The sequence below is a fragment of the Ahaetulla prasina genome, chromosome 4 (genome assembly GCF_028640845.1).
Source record: "Ahaetulla prasina isolate Xishuangbanna chromosome 4, ASM2864084v1, whole genome shotgun sequence".
NCBI lineage: Eukaryota > Metazoa > Chordata > Lepidosauria > Squamata > Colubridae > Ahaetulla > Ahaetulla prasina.
Genome location: NC_080542.1, coordinates 31393009 through 31410198, shown reverse-complemented (window position 1 = coordinate 31410198; position 17190 = coordinate 31393009). Strand labels below are relative to the sequence as shown.

The following is a 17190-nucleotide window of genomic DNA, read 5'->3' as shown; positions in this document are numbered from 1 at the left end:
AGCTTTCTCCGTAATAGCCCTGAGAGATGAGTTGGACTGAAAAGTGACTGGCTAAAAATCATCCAGCTTTCATGTCTAAGTGAGGCCTAGAACTCAAGTCTCTTGGTTTCTAGCCAGCACTTCAACCACTACACTAAACTGGCTCTCTTTATAATGTAGATGATACGCACCTATTTTGGGGAGGGGAGGACGATACTGATAAAATTCTTAATTCTTTGAGCAATTCCTATAGACTTTTGCCCACATCCATTTACATAAAATTAACATGTGAAATTAAAACATATCAAATGTAACTTATTCTCTGCTAAATATTTTATTTTATTTTACACAAAAATATAAGCCAAAAGATCCACACAATGAACAAAAAAAGTACATAAAATACATTAATTTCCTAAACAGCAATTAAACTGGAGATGGAATATTTGTCTACAAAAAATTCACACGTGCCTTGAATTAGTGTTGATTGGATAGATTCTCTTGAATTCTTATTCTTCAGTAAAAACTACCCTTAAAGAGATTAACTTCTTTCCCTATAGGTATGTGGAAAAAGGGCAGTTGCAAACTAGAGAAGGTTGATAGTAAGCAGGAAGCAGGTTTAGAGAAAGGATTTAAAGTAAATCTGCTCTCACTGAAAAGAGAGAGAAGGTTATGCAAAAAAGGGTAGGAGGCTAAGGGAAGGGTACTGGGAAGATTGAAGGACAAGTCAGCCAGCGACATATGCAGCACTGGGACATTAATGACAGCTGAAGGGATAAAAGGGAAGAGTGCTGGGAAAACGGGAAGTGAGCAAGCAGACACCCAGCCTATGTGGAGAAGCAGGAGAGCAGAAACACATTCCAATCTAACTGCATTTGTTCTTAAAGAAACTCTAGCATATCTTCAGACTTTGCTTTGGTCATAACTCAGTCCAAGTTTGCACTTCTATCAAAACACAACATATGAGACAATTCAGCAGAACTTCCAGAGGAAAACACAGAAAGATCAATCTTCAACCATTCTGCTCAGACATTACGAGATACAGAAGGCAACACATTTAACAACCTGCAAATCTGATTTTTTTTTTAAGTTTTTGAATCAATCTGTTCAGAATTAACATTTCAAATGTGTTGTATACAAACATTTCAGAAGATTGAGAGAAGGCTGAAGGTTCAAGAATCAGTTTGTGCCCATGATTTTGGAACAGAACAGCAGTCTAAAGTAATTATATGCAATTATATGCTTGCACAACAGCAAACCAAGCTGCTTCCAAGCATAGAATCTGACCACCCTGGACAATTAAAATTCTACCCTGTCTTTTTTTAAAAAGAGCTCTGGTTAGAAGAAAAGGAAGAGCTCACAGTGATATTTTGGGCAAGACAACCCAGGGTATACCGAGGGGGGGGGGATCAGTTTCTGCTCCCTATTCAGAAAATGAATTAATCAGCTGACCTTGGCCCAATCCTGTTGATGGTGTCTTCCATCACATAAAAAGCCAGCAAATCAGCTAGAGGGCACTGGAATGGCTATCAGAATACCCATCATTCTTTCCTCTATTGCTGTACTGCAGCTCCATGCTATGTACCATTTGAGGTAGCTATTTCACTGTGTGTCATCTAGTGACAGTTCTTTTTATGGCTGAAAAAATGTAATTACAATATTCTCAACATTCATAAAATTCTCTGAATTTGATAGTTGATAGGTAAAGGGTCACTGATTGGTTTAGACAAGGATGGTCTCTGAATGCCCTTAGGCAACATATTGAATAGGCTATCCTTCATCTCTCCCTGAAAAAAAAAAAAAGTGTCCATATGCAAATAGACCATTTGAAGGCTAGCCTATTATAGGATGAGACATCCATGATTAGAGAGTTTGGACAAAGGTTTAACAGGCACCTGCTTTTTTTCCAGAGAGGCAGACTGATCCTCCTGTTCAGACAATGAGGATGTGAGAGTATTCTGACTAGGATCATCATGATTTAAATTAGTTTTGAAATCAGCATTTGGAGTATGACAGGCGGTGGACTTTGACAAAACACTAGAAGTACTGGTGGCCTCAGCAGAAACATAGGCGTGCTGATGAGGTAAACCGGTGGTCGAATCTAGAGGAGAAATGGCGCCCGCTGTTTCTGTACTCGAGGCAATTCTAGTCTCACTTCCCTGTGTGTTCTGGCTCTGATGTGTGAAACCGTAAGTCTCAGAAGATAGGGCACTGGAATTATTGGTGACTCTGCTGGAAGCATATGCAAACTGGTGGTGTGAATTGGTGGTGGATTCTGGCGACAAAGAAATGGGGCCTGTTGTTTGTGTGTTTGAGATTACAGTAGCAGTTGCCCTGGCATACTCTCTTTGCTGAGCGGAAACCTGAGTCTCAGAAAACAAAGGACTGGAATTACTGGTGATCTCAGCAGAGGCATAGGCAATTTGATCATATGAGTTGGTAGATAAGTCTATTGGAGAAGCTGGACTTACTCCCCTTGTCCTTGAGGATACAGATGATGAATCCCTGGAATTATTGGCGATCACAGATGAAGCGTGAAAGGCAATGAACGATTCTGTGGTTGAGCTGGTTTCAAGAGAATTCACATAAGTGGGTTTTCTCTGATACACGGCTGCAGGAGGCACTGTATCCAAAGAGGCTTTTCCGAGGCTCTTATCTGCTAAAGAAACCGAAATGGATTGCAGATCATCTAATCTTCCATGAGCAGGCTGTTGTAATTGGTGGTCTAGTTGGGTTCCGGATGGAAAGCAGCTTGTGGAATTTCTAGGCAATGAAAAAGAGTCAGGACTCGAGAAATGCTGGGAAGCTCTGGATTGTATCTGCTCTTCAGAAAAGGAATCAAATTCTGCAGTAGCATGGTTATAATTCCTTTGTTCTATCCTTAGGATGGGAGGTGGTGGTTGTTTTGGAAGCACAGGCGGAATGCTACCTAACCTCCGAGATGTACTCCTTGGAGAGTAATTTTCAGGTTTTACTAAAACTGGGGGAACTGGTGTCGAGTCAACTGATGGAACAGATATCGTTGAGTTAGTGGAAGGTATAGAACTGGATTGAAGAATACCTGGCTGCAAATTCTCATTGCATATTGTGTCTTGAGAATGCGTAGATAAAGTTGCAAAGCAATATGGAATGAAGGGGATCTCTCTCAGTTCGGGACCAGGACCACTCAAATGAGATGTGCTCGTTTGCATAATTTTAATGGAACCTGGGATACTCTGGGTGTGAGGTTCAGTGATTGGCTTGTCCCCCATATTTTCTAGTGCTCTGATGAAGGAATGATAGAGTTTAGGTATAGGCATCATGGCAGCCCCGGGAGCAGCAGGCACCAGGAAAGACTGTGGAACTATCAGTGATTCATCCATAGGACCAATCACTGGAATGTCTTCTACTTTTGACAGTTGATCTGAAAAGCCTGGCAAGCTCTTTGCTTCTTCTTGGCATGGGGCCAGAAGCATGCTTGGGGATAGGTCCTTAGAGATGCAGCCGTCCTTGCTTTCTGGCTTTTCAGGGGAGTCTAAAGGTGATGTCCGAACAGAATGTGAATCATGGGTTTTTACAGCAGATACCACTGCAACATTCTCAACTTTGGAAGACACAGGCTGACCTGGGGAGAAACGAAACATAAATTTATCTGAACGGTGCGTAGATAAAAGTAGTGGATACCAATGAAGGCCAGACAGCAGCGGACGCTACAGGATCTTGGCCAATAACTTCAGGCTTCATACTCACCTGGGAAAGAGGCTGTAAAAAAAAGTGTAACTTGTGATAAAACTGTATTGAGAGAATTTTGTCAGATCTCTGAGCATTTAATAATTATGCTCATCTTTGCATTGCTTTTGTTGGCTCTTTATTGGCCTTAAAATTTGTCTATAACAAACCCAACATATTAAGGTAACATAGATTGCATCACATATACAGATGTATGGGCTGGGTAGAGGAAAAGTTCCTAAACTTTTTCTTTTTAAAAAATTGACATGTGCCTGATTTTAGGGTTTGCAAAATAAACTCGCATGTTTCCATTGCAAGATGTCAGGAAACTGCTAGCGGTTTTCAGGTATGATCGTCCATAGGAGTTCTGAGGGCTCAATTACCATATTCTGATTTTGCCTTAAAATCAGTTAAATAAGCATTTGAATGAGGGTAAAAGTTATACACAGTCTTCCATTTTCCTTTTTGCCACATCTTCCTAAATTCAAACACCAAATCATAGAACTTATCTATGTTCTTGTATTCCGCCCCCCAACCAACCATTCCCTATTCTCCCAAATTTGTTGTCCTTAGCTTTGTCTTTTCTTTACAAAAGAGCAGGGATACTTCTTTCCCTGAAATAGTGGTGGTACCAGGTTCAGTCTAAAAATAGACAACACAGGGAAAAGCAACCACCTTATTTAATTCTTCTTATGCTACTCGTTTAAGACATGTACTCCTTGTGCCTGATGAACATGAAATGTTCTTGCTTGTGAAGCATTTAATACATTTGCAGTTGGAATAAAAGCTCTAATTTTGTTTTAATTTGGTCATGTGGGTTGTGGAAAAGTGTGGAAGGAAGATTTAGGGCAGTCAAGCTATTTTTCTGTTTCAAAAACACAATGCAAAAGAAATGTCAAATTTGGAAACTAAGGAAATTCCGTAATAACCATACCTGGTTTTGCAGGTGGCACATCAGAGGATACAGGCATCAGTAATGCCTGAACTCCATGACCCTTCATATAAACCACATCTGGCATCTCGAGGAGACGTTGCTTGGTCGAAGCCGCATGTCCCACTGGGAAATGTTGTTTAAAGGTAGCACTGTAGGAAATTCGAAACTGGAATAGAGACAACCCATTTGGATGCCTGGCCAGAATCCGGGCCACTTGTTGCTTCAGTTCATCCTGATGGATTGAGGGTTGGAATGTGGTCACGCGTGAATTGCCGGCTATCTGTTTGGTGACTGATTTTGCATTGAGCAAGCATGGGTTTGGCTGCCGTGACCGAACAACAGGAAGAGAAGAACTCTTGGCTTTGACTGATGAACTATCGTGGGGCTCATGTAATGAAGGTAAGTTTGAGGACATGTTAGATGGACCAGTCTGGTTGGTGTGAAACAAGCTGTTTACTTCAGGAGGGACAACAGCAATTGAAGCAGATATATTTTGATCCTGAGAACCATTTGCAGACAGATCACTGACGGCGGAAGCAGGTACAGAAATGTCTCCTAAATCTAGGAAAGAAATAGTGCACCATTATTGCAGAGACAACTGAAGGAGGACATGTAGCATATTAGTATATCTGTTATTTTAATTCTCTAAGAGGGAGAACAAGAGACAAAGAACTACTGTTCCAAAAAAGCTGTAACAAGTTAGTTAGCAGCAACTTGAGATCAAGACAACCCAAACAGAAATGTTTGTGCATCTTCTTCTTAAGGGATTAAATTGTAAGCTTCAGCATTACAGTGCAGGTGGTCCTCGAATTATGCCAGTAATGGAGTCATTACCATGACTGCAGTGCAAGTCATGATGGTAGTTAAGCAAGGTTCCCACATAATATCCTTGCTTAATGATTCACATTCTGCTCTCCCAAATGTGATTGTTAAACGGCATATAGGGTGCCTCAGGGCTAGGGGAGGCATGGTGCAGGCTCTGGCTTGCCTGTGCTGGGTCTTCCAAGGCCTCCTGCATTTCGAAGTACCACATGCTCGGTTTCCTGACTCTCAGGGTCCCTGCAGACCTTGGGCCTGCTTCCCACCCAGCCACTCAGGAGACAGTCAGGTGGCTGCAGATGCTACTGGTACGTAGGAATTTGCTGCGGCTTGCAGACCTTGGGCCTGACATACCCACAAGGTGCTTGTAGGACTCAACCAATGCAAGGGTCAACTTTCATACAGAGGCTTCCTTGTGCCAATATGCAAGCAGGTGCTATTTTCACAATCCTTTGAAAATCTCTGTTTTTTAAAGAGGCTCCATTTTTAAGAAGGTCTGTTTTAAGGATGGAGCCATCTTTGAAACAGAACCTCCTTAAAAATGGAGGTTTCCAGAGAATCGCGAGAATAGCACCTGCTTGCAGAATGGCAGGTAGTCTGTAAGAAAATTGAGCCTTGCATCTGCTTGGCACCTCCCTCAGAAGCTGTAAAAAAGAGAAAAGTAAGTTGTGTGCTGCTGGGTTTTGGAAGTGATTGAGGAGCAGACCAAGGCCTGCAAGTCCCTGAGGACAAGACCGGAGCTTGCAGGGACCCATGTGGGGAGGGAAACCAGACCCAAGATCCCAAGGACTTTGAGGGGCAGAATGGATGTAGGAAATAGATGAAGAGCAATGCAGTATCCCCCCCACTGGTCATTAAGGGCAAATGACCATAACTTTGAAACCAGATTGTAAGTAGCTCTGAGTAGGTCTGTTGTAATTTCAAACAGTTACTAAAGGATGGATACCTGTAGAAATGGAGATCACTACTTTACTTCTCATAGTGATAACATAAATAAAATAAAATAAATGGTGATAACAGTTTTTAAATTTCTAGGTTCTATCATATTGCAAGATCTAAAATGGACCGCTAACATCAAAAACATCATCAAAAAAGGACAACAAAGAATGTTCTTTCTGCGCCAACTCAGAAAGCTCAAACTGCCCAAGGAGCTGCTGATTCAGTTCTACAGAGGAATTATTGAGTCTGTCATTTGCACCTCTATAACTGTCTGGTTCGGTTCTGCAACCCAACAAGACACAGACTTCAGAGGATAATAGAACTGCAGAAAAAATAATTGCTACCAACCTGCCTTCCATTGAGGACCTGTATACTGCGCGAATCAAGAAGCGGGCCGTGAAAATATTTACAGATCCCTCACATCCAGGACATAAACTGTTTCAACTCCTACCCTCAAAACGACGCTATAGAGCACTGCACACCAGAACAACTAGACACAAGAACAGTTTTTTTCCCAAAGGCCATCACTCTGCTAGACAAATAATTCCCTCAACACTGTCAAATTATTTACTAAATCTGCACTACTATTAATCTTCTCATCATTCCCATCACCAATCTCTTTCCACTTATGACTGTATGACTGTAACTTTGTTGCTGGCAATCCTTATGATTTATATTGATATATTGACCATCATTTGTGTTGTAAATGTTGTACCTTTATGAATGTATCTTTTCTTTTATGTACACTGAGAGCATATGCACCAAGACAAATTCCTTGTGTGTCCAATCACACTTGGCCAATAAAAATTCTATTCTATTCTATTCTATTCTATTCTATTCTATTCTATTCTATTCTATTCTATTCTATTCTATTCTATTCTATTCTATTCTATATGAAATAGAACCAAGGTAAAGTTCATTACACAGGCAGGTTGAATGTGCTTTTAATGATCAATCTAAACTTTTACATTGGGTCTCAAAATTGTAGTGAGTGATTGCAAAATATGTAGGATCCACTTAAGCCAAATTACTGAAAAATCAAATTAAAAAAGAAATTTTCCTAAGAAAATTAAACAGATAAGAAATAAGCTGTTAAGTGGAAATAATTTGAACCAAAAGGAAAGGATGAGGGAGTTATGAATCCCCTCTCTTTATTCAATTTAATTTCCCAACATCTCTAACCATGATGGTTATAGTTGTTGTTAATGGAGGCTACAATGCAATAACACCTCAAGAGAACATAGTTCACCATTATTTAGATTAAGGGAAGGTGACCTGGCATTTCATGTTTATTTGGGGCTATGCAAGTAGTCCACAACATATAACCACAGCTGGAGCCATCATAACTCACTGCAGAGTCAGGCCTAATAACTCTCATAGCAGTTGTTAAGCAAATCACTGCAGTTGTAAAATGAACCACATGGTCACTTAGCAAATCTAGCTTCCAAATGGTGTTTTTTTGGTTTGAAACTGGAAAAAAAAATGCAAATGGTGATCATGTTCCTGCAAGATACTGCAATCAGTAGTAAATGCGAGCCAATTGCCAAGCGCTTGAACTGCAATTATGTGACTGGTACTATGGTCACAAGTATGAGTACAGCTCATAAACCAGAATTTCCTAGGCCGCTGTAACTTCAGTCATTAAAGAAATAACTGTAAAACGAGGATTGCCTGTAACCTACACTACCTTCCTCTAGCTCTAATGCATAAAATCAGCCTGCAGAAGATCTTAAAATCAAGACCCACCTTCATAATGTAGGATATGAAAACAACTCTGCGTAAACTTTTTTAAAAAAACAATCCTGCTCTGGACAATTTGGCCATAGTGTCACATAGTAACACATAGTGAGATGAAGCAACTTTGGATTTTAACTTCTCCACAATAAATTTAAATTCAAACAAGGAAACACATATAAGCCATTAAAATGTTTGCATTTGAAAAATGTATGTTCTATTTTTTCATTGTTTGGCCTCTTTCTATTTTTATTTTTTGCCCTCTTTCTATAAAGGTCAACTGAAATTGTGCAAAAGTCTAACTAATCCCTCTCCATTCCAATATCCACAAGAAAAAGCTGTTTTTCTCCCTCAGCAAATACGAAGACTACGTGGCAGTGTGCTCTTATTGTTAATGAGTGAACAACTCTCACACTTTGACCAGAGACTTATTAATAATGGTTAAGTTGAAAATCTTTCTCATTACAAAAAAATTCTATAAATAGAATATTGCCAAGCGCTTAATTTAATTGCTTTAATTGCCAAGCAATTAAATTTCGAGTGTATGTCCACTCCAAATACCAAACTATTGTTTACATTTGATATAACACAAACCAGTGAGTAACTTGAAGCCCATTAGTGGATTTCAAGTCCAGCAAGGGATGAACACTAGATTTCAACAACATCTCAAGGGTGTTTACCATTCCAGGAGCAGGATAAATGTGTATCACCAATGGGATTTAGTAACCCATTTCAACTTCTCAGTGAATCCTAAAGCTCAGAAAATCCATGCCATGGAGTCACATGAATTTTGAACACATTTTTCCCAACACCACCTGTATTTTTCTATACAACTTTCATGAAAGTCTTCCATTTTTTAGGCAAGTACTGTACTTCCGCTATAAAATTCTCCTTAACAAAAGATTGCCCTAATTTATCAGGTCTTTTTCAAATCTGTGCCACTTTCCCCAATGCACCCTTGCTAACAAGATTGATAAATGGCAGGTGATTCCATTCAGGGATGACTTGTCAGTCACTATAGCTATAACATTTTGATGTGATAAAAACCTGTAATAACTTTCTTTTACCACTGGATGGAGAGGGAAAAAAAGTGAGAAGCAGGAAAGAGATTATTTACTGGACTTTACAGATTGTCCTCAATTTACAATCACAATTCAGCTACTAAACAATGTGGTCATTAAATCAGTCATTATGAGACCCGTTGTTGACATGTGCCCAAATTTCGATCACATAACTGACAAGGTAGTATGACGATTGAAACTTCAGGGATGAGTTTTAAGTCACTTTTTTTCAGCACGAACTTTAAATTGTGATTAAAATAATGGTCATAAATTAAGGACCACTTGCAATTTACTCCTTGCTTTTTTGTTTTTAAAACTCACTTTGGCACACATAAGGTTACCTACTTATTCTATAACAACACTGTGAGCTAGCTTGGACTCAGAGAAAGTGACTGGCCAGTTTCCATACTTGGAGGAGGATTACAGTTTAGATTTAGCCCAGCACATTTAATAGGCCAAACTTTTTTCTTATTTTAGTTATTTTAGTCCGAATCCAAATACTCTATATGTACATGTAAGACTCAACCCTCACATTATGGATGACAATAACCATCACCAGAAGTGATAGATCTATCCAAGCGAGGCATTACCTGACTGAGGTTTAATGGCAACAGTATCAAGCCTGACAGCTTGGTACCTCAACTTCAGTTGAGGCATCTTTTGCTCCAGAAATTCAATCGTATCTTTGTAGCCCTGGGAAACGCTGAACTTCTCAATATCAATTTCTTCGTCTGTCAGCAAGAAATCTTGCAATTTCCAAATTCTCAGGCCCTTCTTATAATGGCTTAAGAGGGCAGTGACCAAAGCTATGACATCGCTTAGTACTGTTGAAAAGGAGGAAAATATATAGGCAGGCATAAAGTTCAGAAAACCCATTGAGAACAAACTACTGTATTTTTTGGAGTATAAGATGCACTCCCCCCCACCTAAAAGAGGCTCAAAATTTAGGTGTGTATGTTCTGAAAGTAGCCCCGCCCACCCACCGCCCCCCACCCTTTGGACATTTTTGGCCTCCATGCGTCGTGTTTTGGGGCGGTCCAGGAGGCGGGGATCGTTGGCATCCTCACTGCCACACAGATTTTGAAAAAAAGCAGCACAGATCTTCTTATCCATTTAAAACAAATCCTATCATCCTACACACATTTCACTTGAGTGTGTGGGGTGGGGTGGGATGTGATTTTCATGGGGGCAAAAGAGGGACTTGACACTGAAGGCTCCACTCCCAAGACGCCTGTCTTCCTACCTATAACCGTAGGCGTTTAAAACCTGGCTTTCTTGCAGCAAGGCCTGATAGAGACGTAGCACTTCAGTCCTCCTAGATGCTGCCATCATATAAACACAGTGCCGGGCTTCCCAGCAAGCCCCTGCACCTTTGCTGCCTTGGTTGGAGCCTGATTCACAGAGCTGTGCGCCCTCATGAAAACGCAGCGGCAGTGGTTTTCAGCCGGTTCCAAGCAGCACCCTAACTGCTACTGCCGATCTCTCAGAGTGCGCAGACCAAAAATGCAATGCTCATTTTTGATAATTCCCATCGCCTGGAATGGCAGTTTTCGGGTGGTTCCAAACAGCGACTCCCAAAAACGAGCATCATTCTTGATGCATCAAATATGTGTCTTCTCCACCACAGCGATGCTGTATAACAATTGTGGCTAACCCTTTGCATTGCTTAGTCATTTCACTTTTAGCGATGAACCTACAACGGGCCACAGAGTTTAGGGATTGCAACTATCGTACAGTCAGACTATGTATAATTGACACTGGATTTTATTATAGATTTTAGTTGTTATTATTTTATACTAGAATTCTTAAGTGTATATACTTAAGCGCTTTTATTTGTTCTGGTCCAAGACTGTAATAATAAATAGTATTGTATTGTATTGAGTATCACGTTTCCAGTTTACGAGATGGCAGCATCCAATAGGACTGAAGTGCTGCGTTTCTATTGGGCCTTGCTGCGAGAAAGCCAAGCTTTCAATTCCTATAGGTAGGAAGACGGGGGTGTCTTAGGAGTGGAGCCTTCGGTGCCAAATCCCTCTTCTGCCCCCATGAAAATCATCCTCCACCCCACCCCACCGTTAAATGTGCATAGGGTGATAGGACTTATTTTAAATAGATTAAAAGATCTGTGCTGTCCCTTATCAAAATCCAAGAGAAGGCCACTGATCCCCGCCACCTGGAACTGCCCGAAAACACGAGGCGGCAATGGTCTGTGGCAATCCCTGCAGCCTGGAACAGCTGATTGGGGCTATTCCGGGAGGCTGAACCACCTGCCAATCAGCTGCTCATGCTGAATCAGGCTGCAATAACGTGCTGAAGCTGACAAGGCTCTTTGCTGCAAGGACGCTAGCCAGATGAATAGGGATGGATGCTGGTAGGCTGAGTCAGAATTTTCCCCCCTTGTTTTCCTCCCCCAAAACTAAGGTGCATCTTATACTCCGAAAAATACGGTAATACATCAAACCAATCCATGAATACAATTATCATATATTCACACATAAAAAAATACTTATGAATCCCGTCTTAATCAATAATTATATGCATCTATTTGCTTGTGCTGAACTTGGTAATATTGGTTGTGCTGAACTTGATTCAACTAAACAGGCCATGAAATACTTTTCTGAAAAGTGCAAAACAAGGTATTATGGCCAAGAATACCATAGCAAATTAGATTCAAATCAACAACCTGTTAAAACCAACTTATTAGGCCTGTCATTAGATGTACATACTATATTAAGTGATAGTGCGATTTGCTTGGTTTTAGCTCAGCATAATAAGACACAATATGATATGTGAACAAGTACATCAAGCATGTTTGAAGACAGTGGTTAAAACAACCTATATAAACACACATAAACCATAACCAATAGCTTGATGCTTGAAAGTGAATGAATCCCATTTCTATATCCATCTCTATAGAGAACTAAAAAAGTATAGCATCACTTATTTGTTCAGAACAGCTTATTTATTCTGTGGTTTATCATGCCTGGTTTCTTGTTTAGCACTGTTTGTACCCGGGCAGATTGTTCTACATCTTGGGGGAATAAGCAGTAAGGAAAAAGACAATTTCTTTTACAAAGAATTCATGATGTATAAATTTTCTAATTTGTCTTTTTTTCTAAGACATTCAAAAGTTATTTTTAAAATATATCAATCTTTTAATTTTACAAGGTTGCCAGCTTCTAGAAAAGGATACCAAGGAATTATAATCTAATTTCTAATCTTTAGATCACTTTTAATCTACTTATTTCCATTCTGGTATCCTCCAATAGGGTTTGATCCCTATCATGGATCCTATCATACATTATCAATAGTAATACTAGAATTTTAGATTAATAAACTGATGGATAGTAGATTGTGGAAGACTGTTTGAATCAAAGTTGATCTTCCTATTTTCAAGCAGAGCTGCACAGATATCAAGCTTCATGATTTTCTCATGAACTGAATTATCTTGGAATATTCATATACCAATAACCACATCCAAACTATACAGAAAAAGTGTGCTCAGCAAAACTGCATCACTTAGATGTAAGTATAGCAAAAAAATAACCAAACCACTGGGCTAAGCAGCAGCTTCATGATATTACTATAGATTATTCTGAATGAAGTAGTTAAGATCAATTTTAAAAGATTAAGCAGATTCATGAAGGGCCACCTATCAAGAGCTGCATATCAAAATGGCAATTTGTAGGTTCTGTAATGGGACAGAACTAGTAAATGCTGTGGAACAGCAGCAAGAGAAATCTATTAGACATTGTATTCTATATATGGAATAATTAGGTCCATTGATTTTAATGTAATAAAGAAAATGGTGAACTATGGCTGATGGTGGTAATGGTTGCTGATTTGGCTTAAAAGGGTGATACAGTTGAAGATGGTGATAGCTGCTTGTATGATTCAGCAAAATTCAAATTCGTGGCTTCTAGATACAGTATGTTTTGGGACTACAATTCCCAGAAAGCTCTCTGAAATATGCTAGCAAAGAATTCTGAAATTTTTACTTCCAACTCATTTTAAGATACCAGAATAAAATAAGCTGTTCTATTCTACGTGGAGAAAAAACAGAAGATTATTTATATGAGCCTATTCTACCGTATAAGCATGAAGTTCTACACAAACTTTCTTTTAAGGAAAATCGTATTATAAGAAGGAATATGCACATGACTGAACTGAGTTACCATATGCAGTAACAATTATAGCAGCTGCAGAAAAAGATGATCTATTTGATTGTAAGAGGACTTCTCATAATGGTATTAAGGGTCTGTTTTGACAGAATTCCTGATTTTTCTAAGCCTGGTTCCCATTGTTCCTAAAATTTCAGAACCAGATAGAAACTTACCAGGCTCCTTTTCAGATTCATGTTGGTTTGAATGCTTTGTTGTGCTGCTAGACTGACATGAGTCAGGAGAGGATGTATAGCCGGAATGGTGTGAAGAACAGCTGGAAGGAGCTGGAATATTAGAAACATAAATGGAAAATGTGAGAACACTTAAAAGTCAAAGTAACAAATCTGGCAAAAAAAACAACAACCCTCCAAGTGCAGATTCTCAACTACACTGGAAAACTGATCGACTTATGCACTATAACTGTTGGGACACGACAATAACAGGGACACAGTCACAGAATGTGGATCATCAGTTTATTTTTTTCAGGGAGATTTAGCTATACTTCATGCTCACCATGATATGAAGGAAGATTTCAAAAGTGGTTTCCCTTTGCCTTCTCCCTTGAGCCAAGAGTGAATGATTGACTGATCAGTCACCCAGCTGGATTTCTACATGAGGGCCAGAATTTGGCTTACCTATTCCTAGCCTAGCATCTTTATCCACCACAATGAATTCGCTCATATTCCTCCACACATCATTCTAATATTATAGCTTCCCTATAATAAATTACAAGAGGTTCGAGTAAATTTGATTTTCTCATGATCAGTTGAATGCTATGCCTTACAAACATTACTGGATCAAGAGCTTCTACAGTGTAGGGACCATATCTTCAGAACTTCTTGGCTCCCTTGCTTCTATATGTCAGAAACTGGTAGTAATGAAGTTATAAGCTTTAATTATGCCTCCTCTCAAACTGGCTGAATTTGCTTAATATGTCACTTGCCATTACTGTCTTTTCTACTGTGACATCATAGTGAGTCCAGGTGAATTTAAGTGCTTGGATTAGCTCTCTGAAGTTGTACTTCACAGCTCACTTCAGTAAAGACTTTATGTACAAAATTATGACTCTTATTGTTTGTAATTTGTTGACTTTACTCACACAAAAAGAAGAAAATATCTTCAGTATGCTCATGATACCCAACTACATATATGGTTCTATGAACAAATCTGGGGACCTCAGAATGTCTGAGAGTGTATATATATTCAGTATGTGTGTGTGTGTGTGTGTGTGTGTGTGTGTGTGTGTGTGTACACACACACACTATATATATAGTGTGCATGCGTGTATCAGAGTATATATATTCTATTTCTTCACTGCTTGCTTCTTTGTAAATTTTTGCCCTAAAAAAGTCAGCTGTGCAAAAGTCAGATTGATCCCTCACCCTTCCAATGTCCATAAGAAAAAACTGTTTTTCTTGCTGAACAAATACAAATATTACACAATGACAGTATGCCCTCTTATTGTTAATGAGCAAACAATCACTTTTACACTTTGACCAGTGATCTTATTAATAAGTAAGCTAAAAAAACATTCTTGTACAAACCTGAATAATGCTATAACTAGTGTATGTTTTCTCAAAATATCAAACTATTAAATTTTACAATTGATATAACATAGATCAGTGAGTTATGCAGTAAATACATTATTGTATTTAAAGCAACAGCGAGTGATGGAGACTATACTCCAACAATATCTCAAAAGGCCACAAGTGTTTTAACATTCCAGGGGCAGGATACCGAATGCCCTCTAGGTCTGTTGTTATGATTCTTTGAGCACTCCTGATTCCTGGTTGACTATATGGAAAAGCCCACACTGTCGTTTGGTTCAAAACTCGGTTTCTAGGATTGAGAGAAAGTGACCGGGCCACATAGCTGGCTTTCATGCCTAAAGGTGGTAAAAAGAACCATAATCCTACTCTTTTGCCTTTAACTGCTACACTAAATGGCTCCCTTCTACTAGAATTAATATTCCATTATGAGTTACCTCCAAAGACTCAGAAAAAGTAACATTATCTCGCAGCCCCCAGAAAACCCTGCAGACTTTAGGCAGATTCTCAAGCTACGGTAATATGATTTTGTAAATTGCCTTGAAAAATTGGTTGAATTTGGCTATCAATACTAATTCCAAAGAGATTAATTAGGGATAAGTATGCAGAGCCCTATCTTCTCTTTATTTGGCTATATCACTTTAAGGTACTTGTCATCACCTTTAAAACGCTCCATGGCCTAGGGCCAGGATATTTACGGGACCGCCTACTGCCACCATTAGCCTCTCACCGACCAGTGCGCTCTCACAGAGAGGGACTCCTCCGGATACCGTCAGCTAAACAATGTCGGCTGGCGACCTCTAGGGGGAGGGCCTTCTCTGTGGGGGCCCCTACCCTCTGGAACGAGCTCCCTCTGGGGCTTCGTCAACTCCCCGATCTCAAGTCCTTCCGCCGCGAGCTGAAGACGTTGCTGTTTCGAAGAGCAGGACTAGCCTGAATGTAGTTTTTTAAATTGGGATTTTTAAAAAAGGGGTTTAAATGAGGTTTTAAATTTGTATTCAAAAGTTAGAGCATCAATTGAATTCAACTATCTATTCTTTAGCTGTTTTTAATCTATTATATGTTTTCTGTTGTTTTTTGTCTGTGAACCGCCCTGAGTCCTTCGGGAGAAGGGCGGTATACAAATATAATAAATAAATAAATAAATAAATAAATATTAGGAGGAAAAATACTCTGGAACCTTATATGCTGCAAATCGCCAAATGCAATGTTGTCTTTCTTAATGAAAGTAATTATTTCAAAACATTTCATTATTAAAAATCATTCACAAACTTTCTTAGGAAATAAAAAATTGGGCGCAGCTGCACTCAGTACTTTGTAAGCTGCAGAAGCAACAAAACCAATAAATTAGACTGGGAATTATCAAGACCGTGCTAAGTGGGAAGAGAATAGAGAACCATCTCACCAGTTTGCCCTTCTCCATGGATCACTTTTCAATGGACAAAACTGCTAGGGCAGTTAGAATAGCAGCTATAAAAATGAATATTTTGCCTAAATTCTTGTTTTTGTTTCAGATGATACCAATAATTAAGAAAGATAAAAATTTGGAAGAATGGCAGATTGGAATTAATAAATTTATATGGGAAGGGAAAAAAGCGAGAGTTAAAATGAAAATAATGCAAGATACATGGTAAAAAATGCCTAATTTAAAACTGTATTATGAAGCAGTTGTTCTCTCTGTAATAAGTGATTGGTTTAATTTAACGGAGGAAAGGATTTTGAATATAGAAGGTTATGATTTATTATATGGTTGGCATGCATATTTATTGTATGATAAGAAAGTAGATAAAGCTTTTAAGAATCATGTGTTGAGAATTGCTCTTTTGCGTGTCTGGAAAAAATATTATTATAAGTTAAATTATAAAATTCCTATATGGGCGAGTCCTCGACACGCAGTAGAGAATATAAATATAGAACAGAAACAAGAAATGATTACCTACAACGATCTTTTATATAATGAGAGGGGAAATTTACAACTTAAATCTTTGAATACATTAAAAGAAGGGAGGAACTATACTTGGTTTCAATATGGACAGTTAAAGGCTAGATGGAAAGATCAGAAAATTGGTATTTTTCAAAATGAAGAAAATTTGGTAAAACAAATTAGAAATCAAACTCAGGGGCATATAAAGAGATTGTATAATGTGTTGGTAGAAATAGATTCTGAAAGAGATTTAATAAAGGATTGTATGATAAAATGGGCACAGAATATTCAGGAACCAATAATGTTGGAAACATGGGAAAAATTTAGGTTAGAAATGTTAAATTTATGCAAGCCCAGAACTTAAGGGAAAATTTTTATAAGATGT

General features: G+C 38.8%; 1 protein-coding gene across 3 annotated transcripts in view; it reads right to left on the bottom strand.

The window, feature by feature from the left end:
• Positions 1-268: 268 nt before the first annotated feature.
• The window catches only part of LOC131198394 (mucin-2-like), a 42178-nt gene continuing 25256 nt past the window's right edge, over positions 269-17190 (bottom strand). The window contains exons 8-11 of one of the 3 annotated variants that reach the window (XM_058182985.1): positions 13508-13618; positions 9762-9995; positions 4619-5179; positions 269-3580 (exon numbers count right to left, since the gene is read on the bottom strand). In XM_058182985.1, coding sequence (XP_058038968.1) covers positions 1818-3580; positions 4619-5179; positions 9762-9995; positions 13508-13618 — 2669 coding nt within the window. In that variant the 3' untranslated portion in view covers positions 269-1817. The remainder of the gene's footprint in view (positions 3581-4618; positions 5180-9761; positions 9996-13507; positions 13619-17190) is intronic. The other 2 variants (XM_058182984.1, XM_058182986.1) reach the window with 2 other exon arrangements.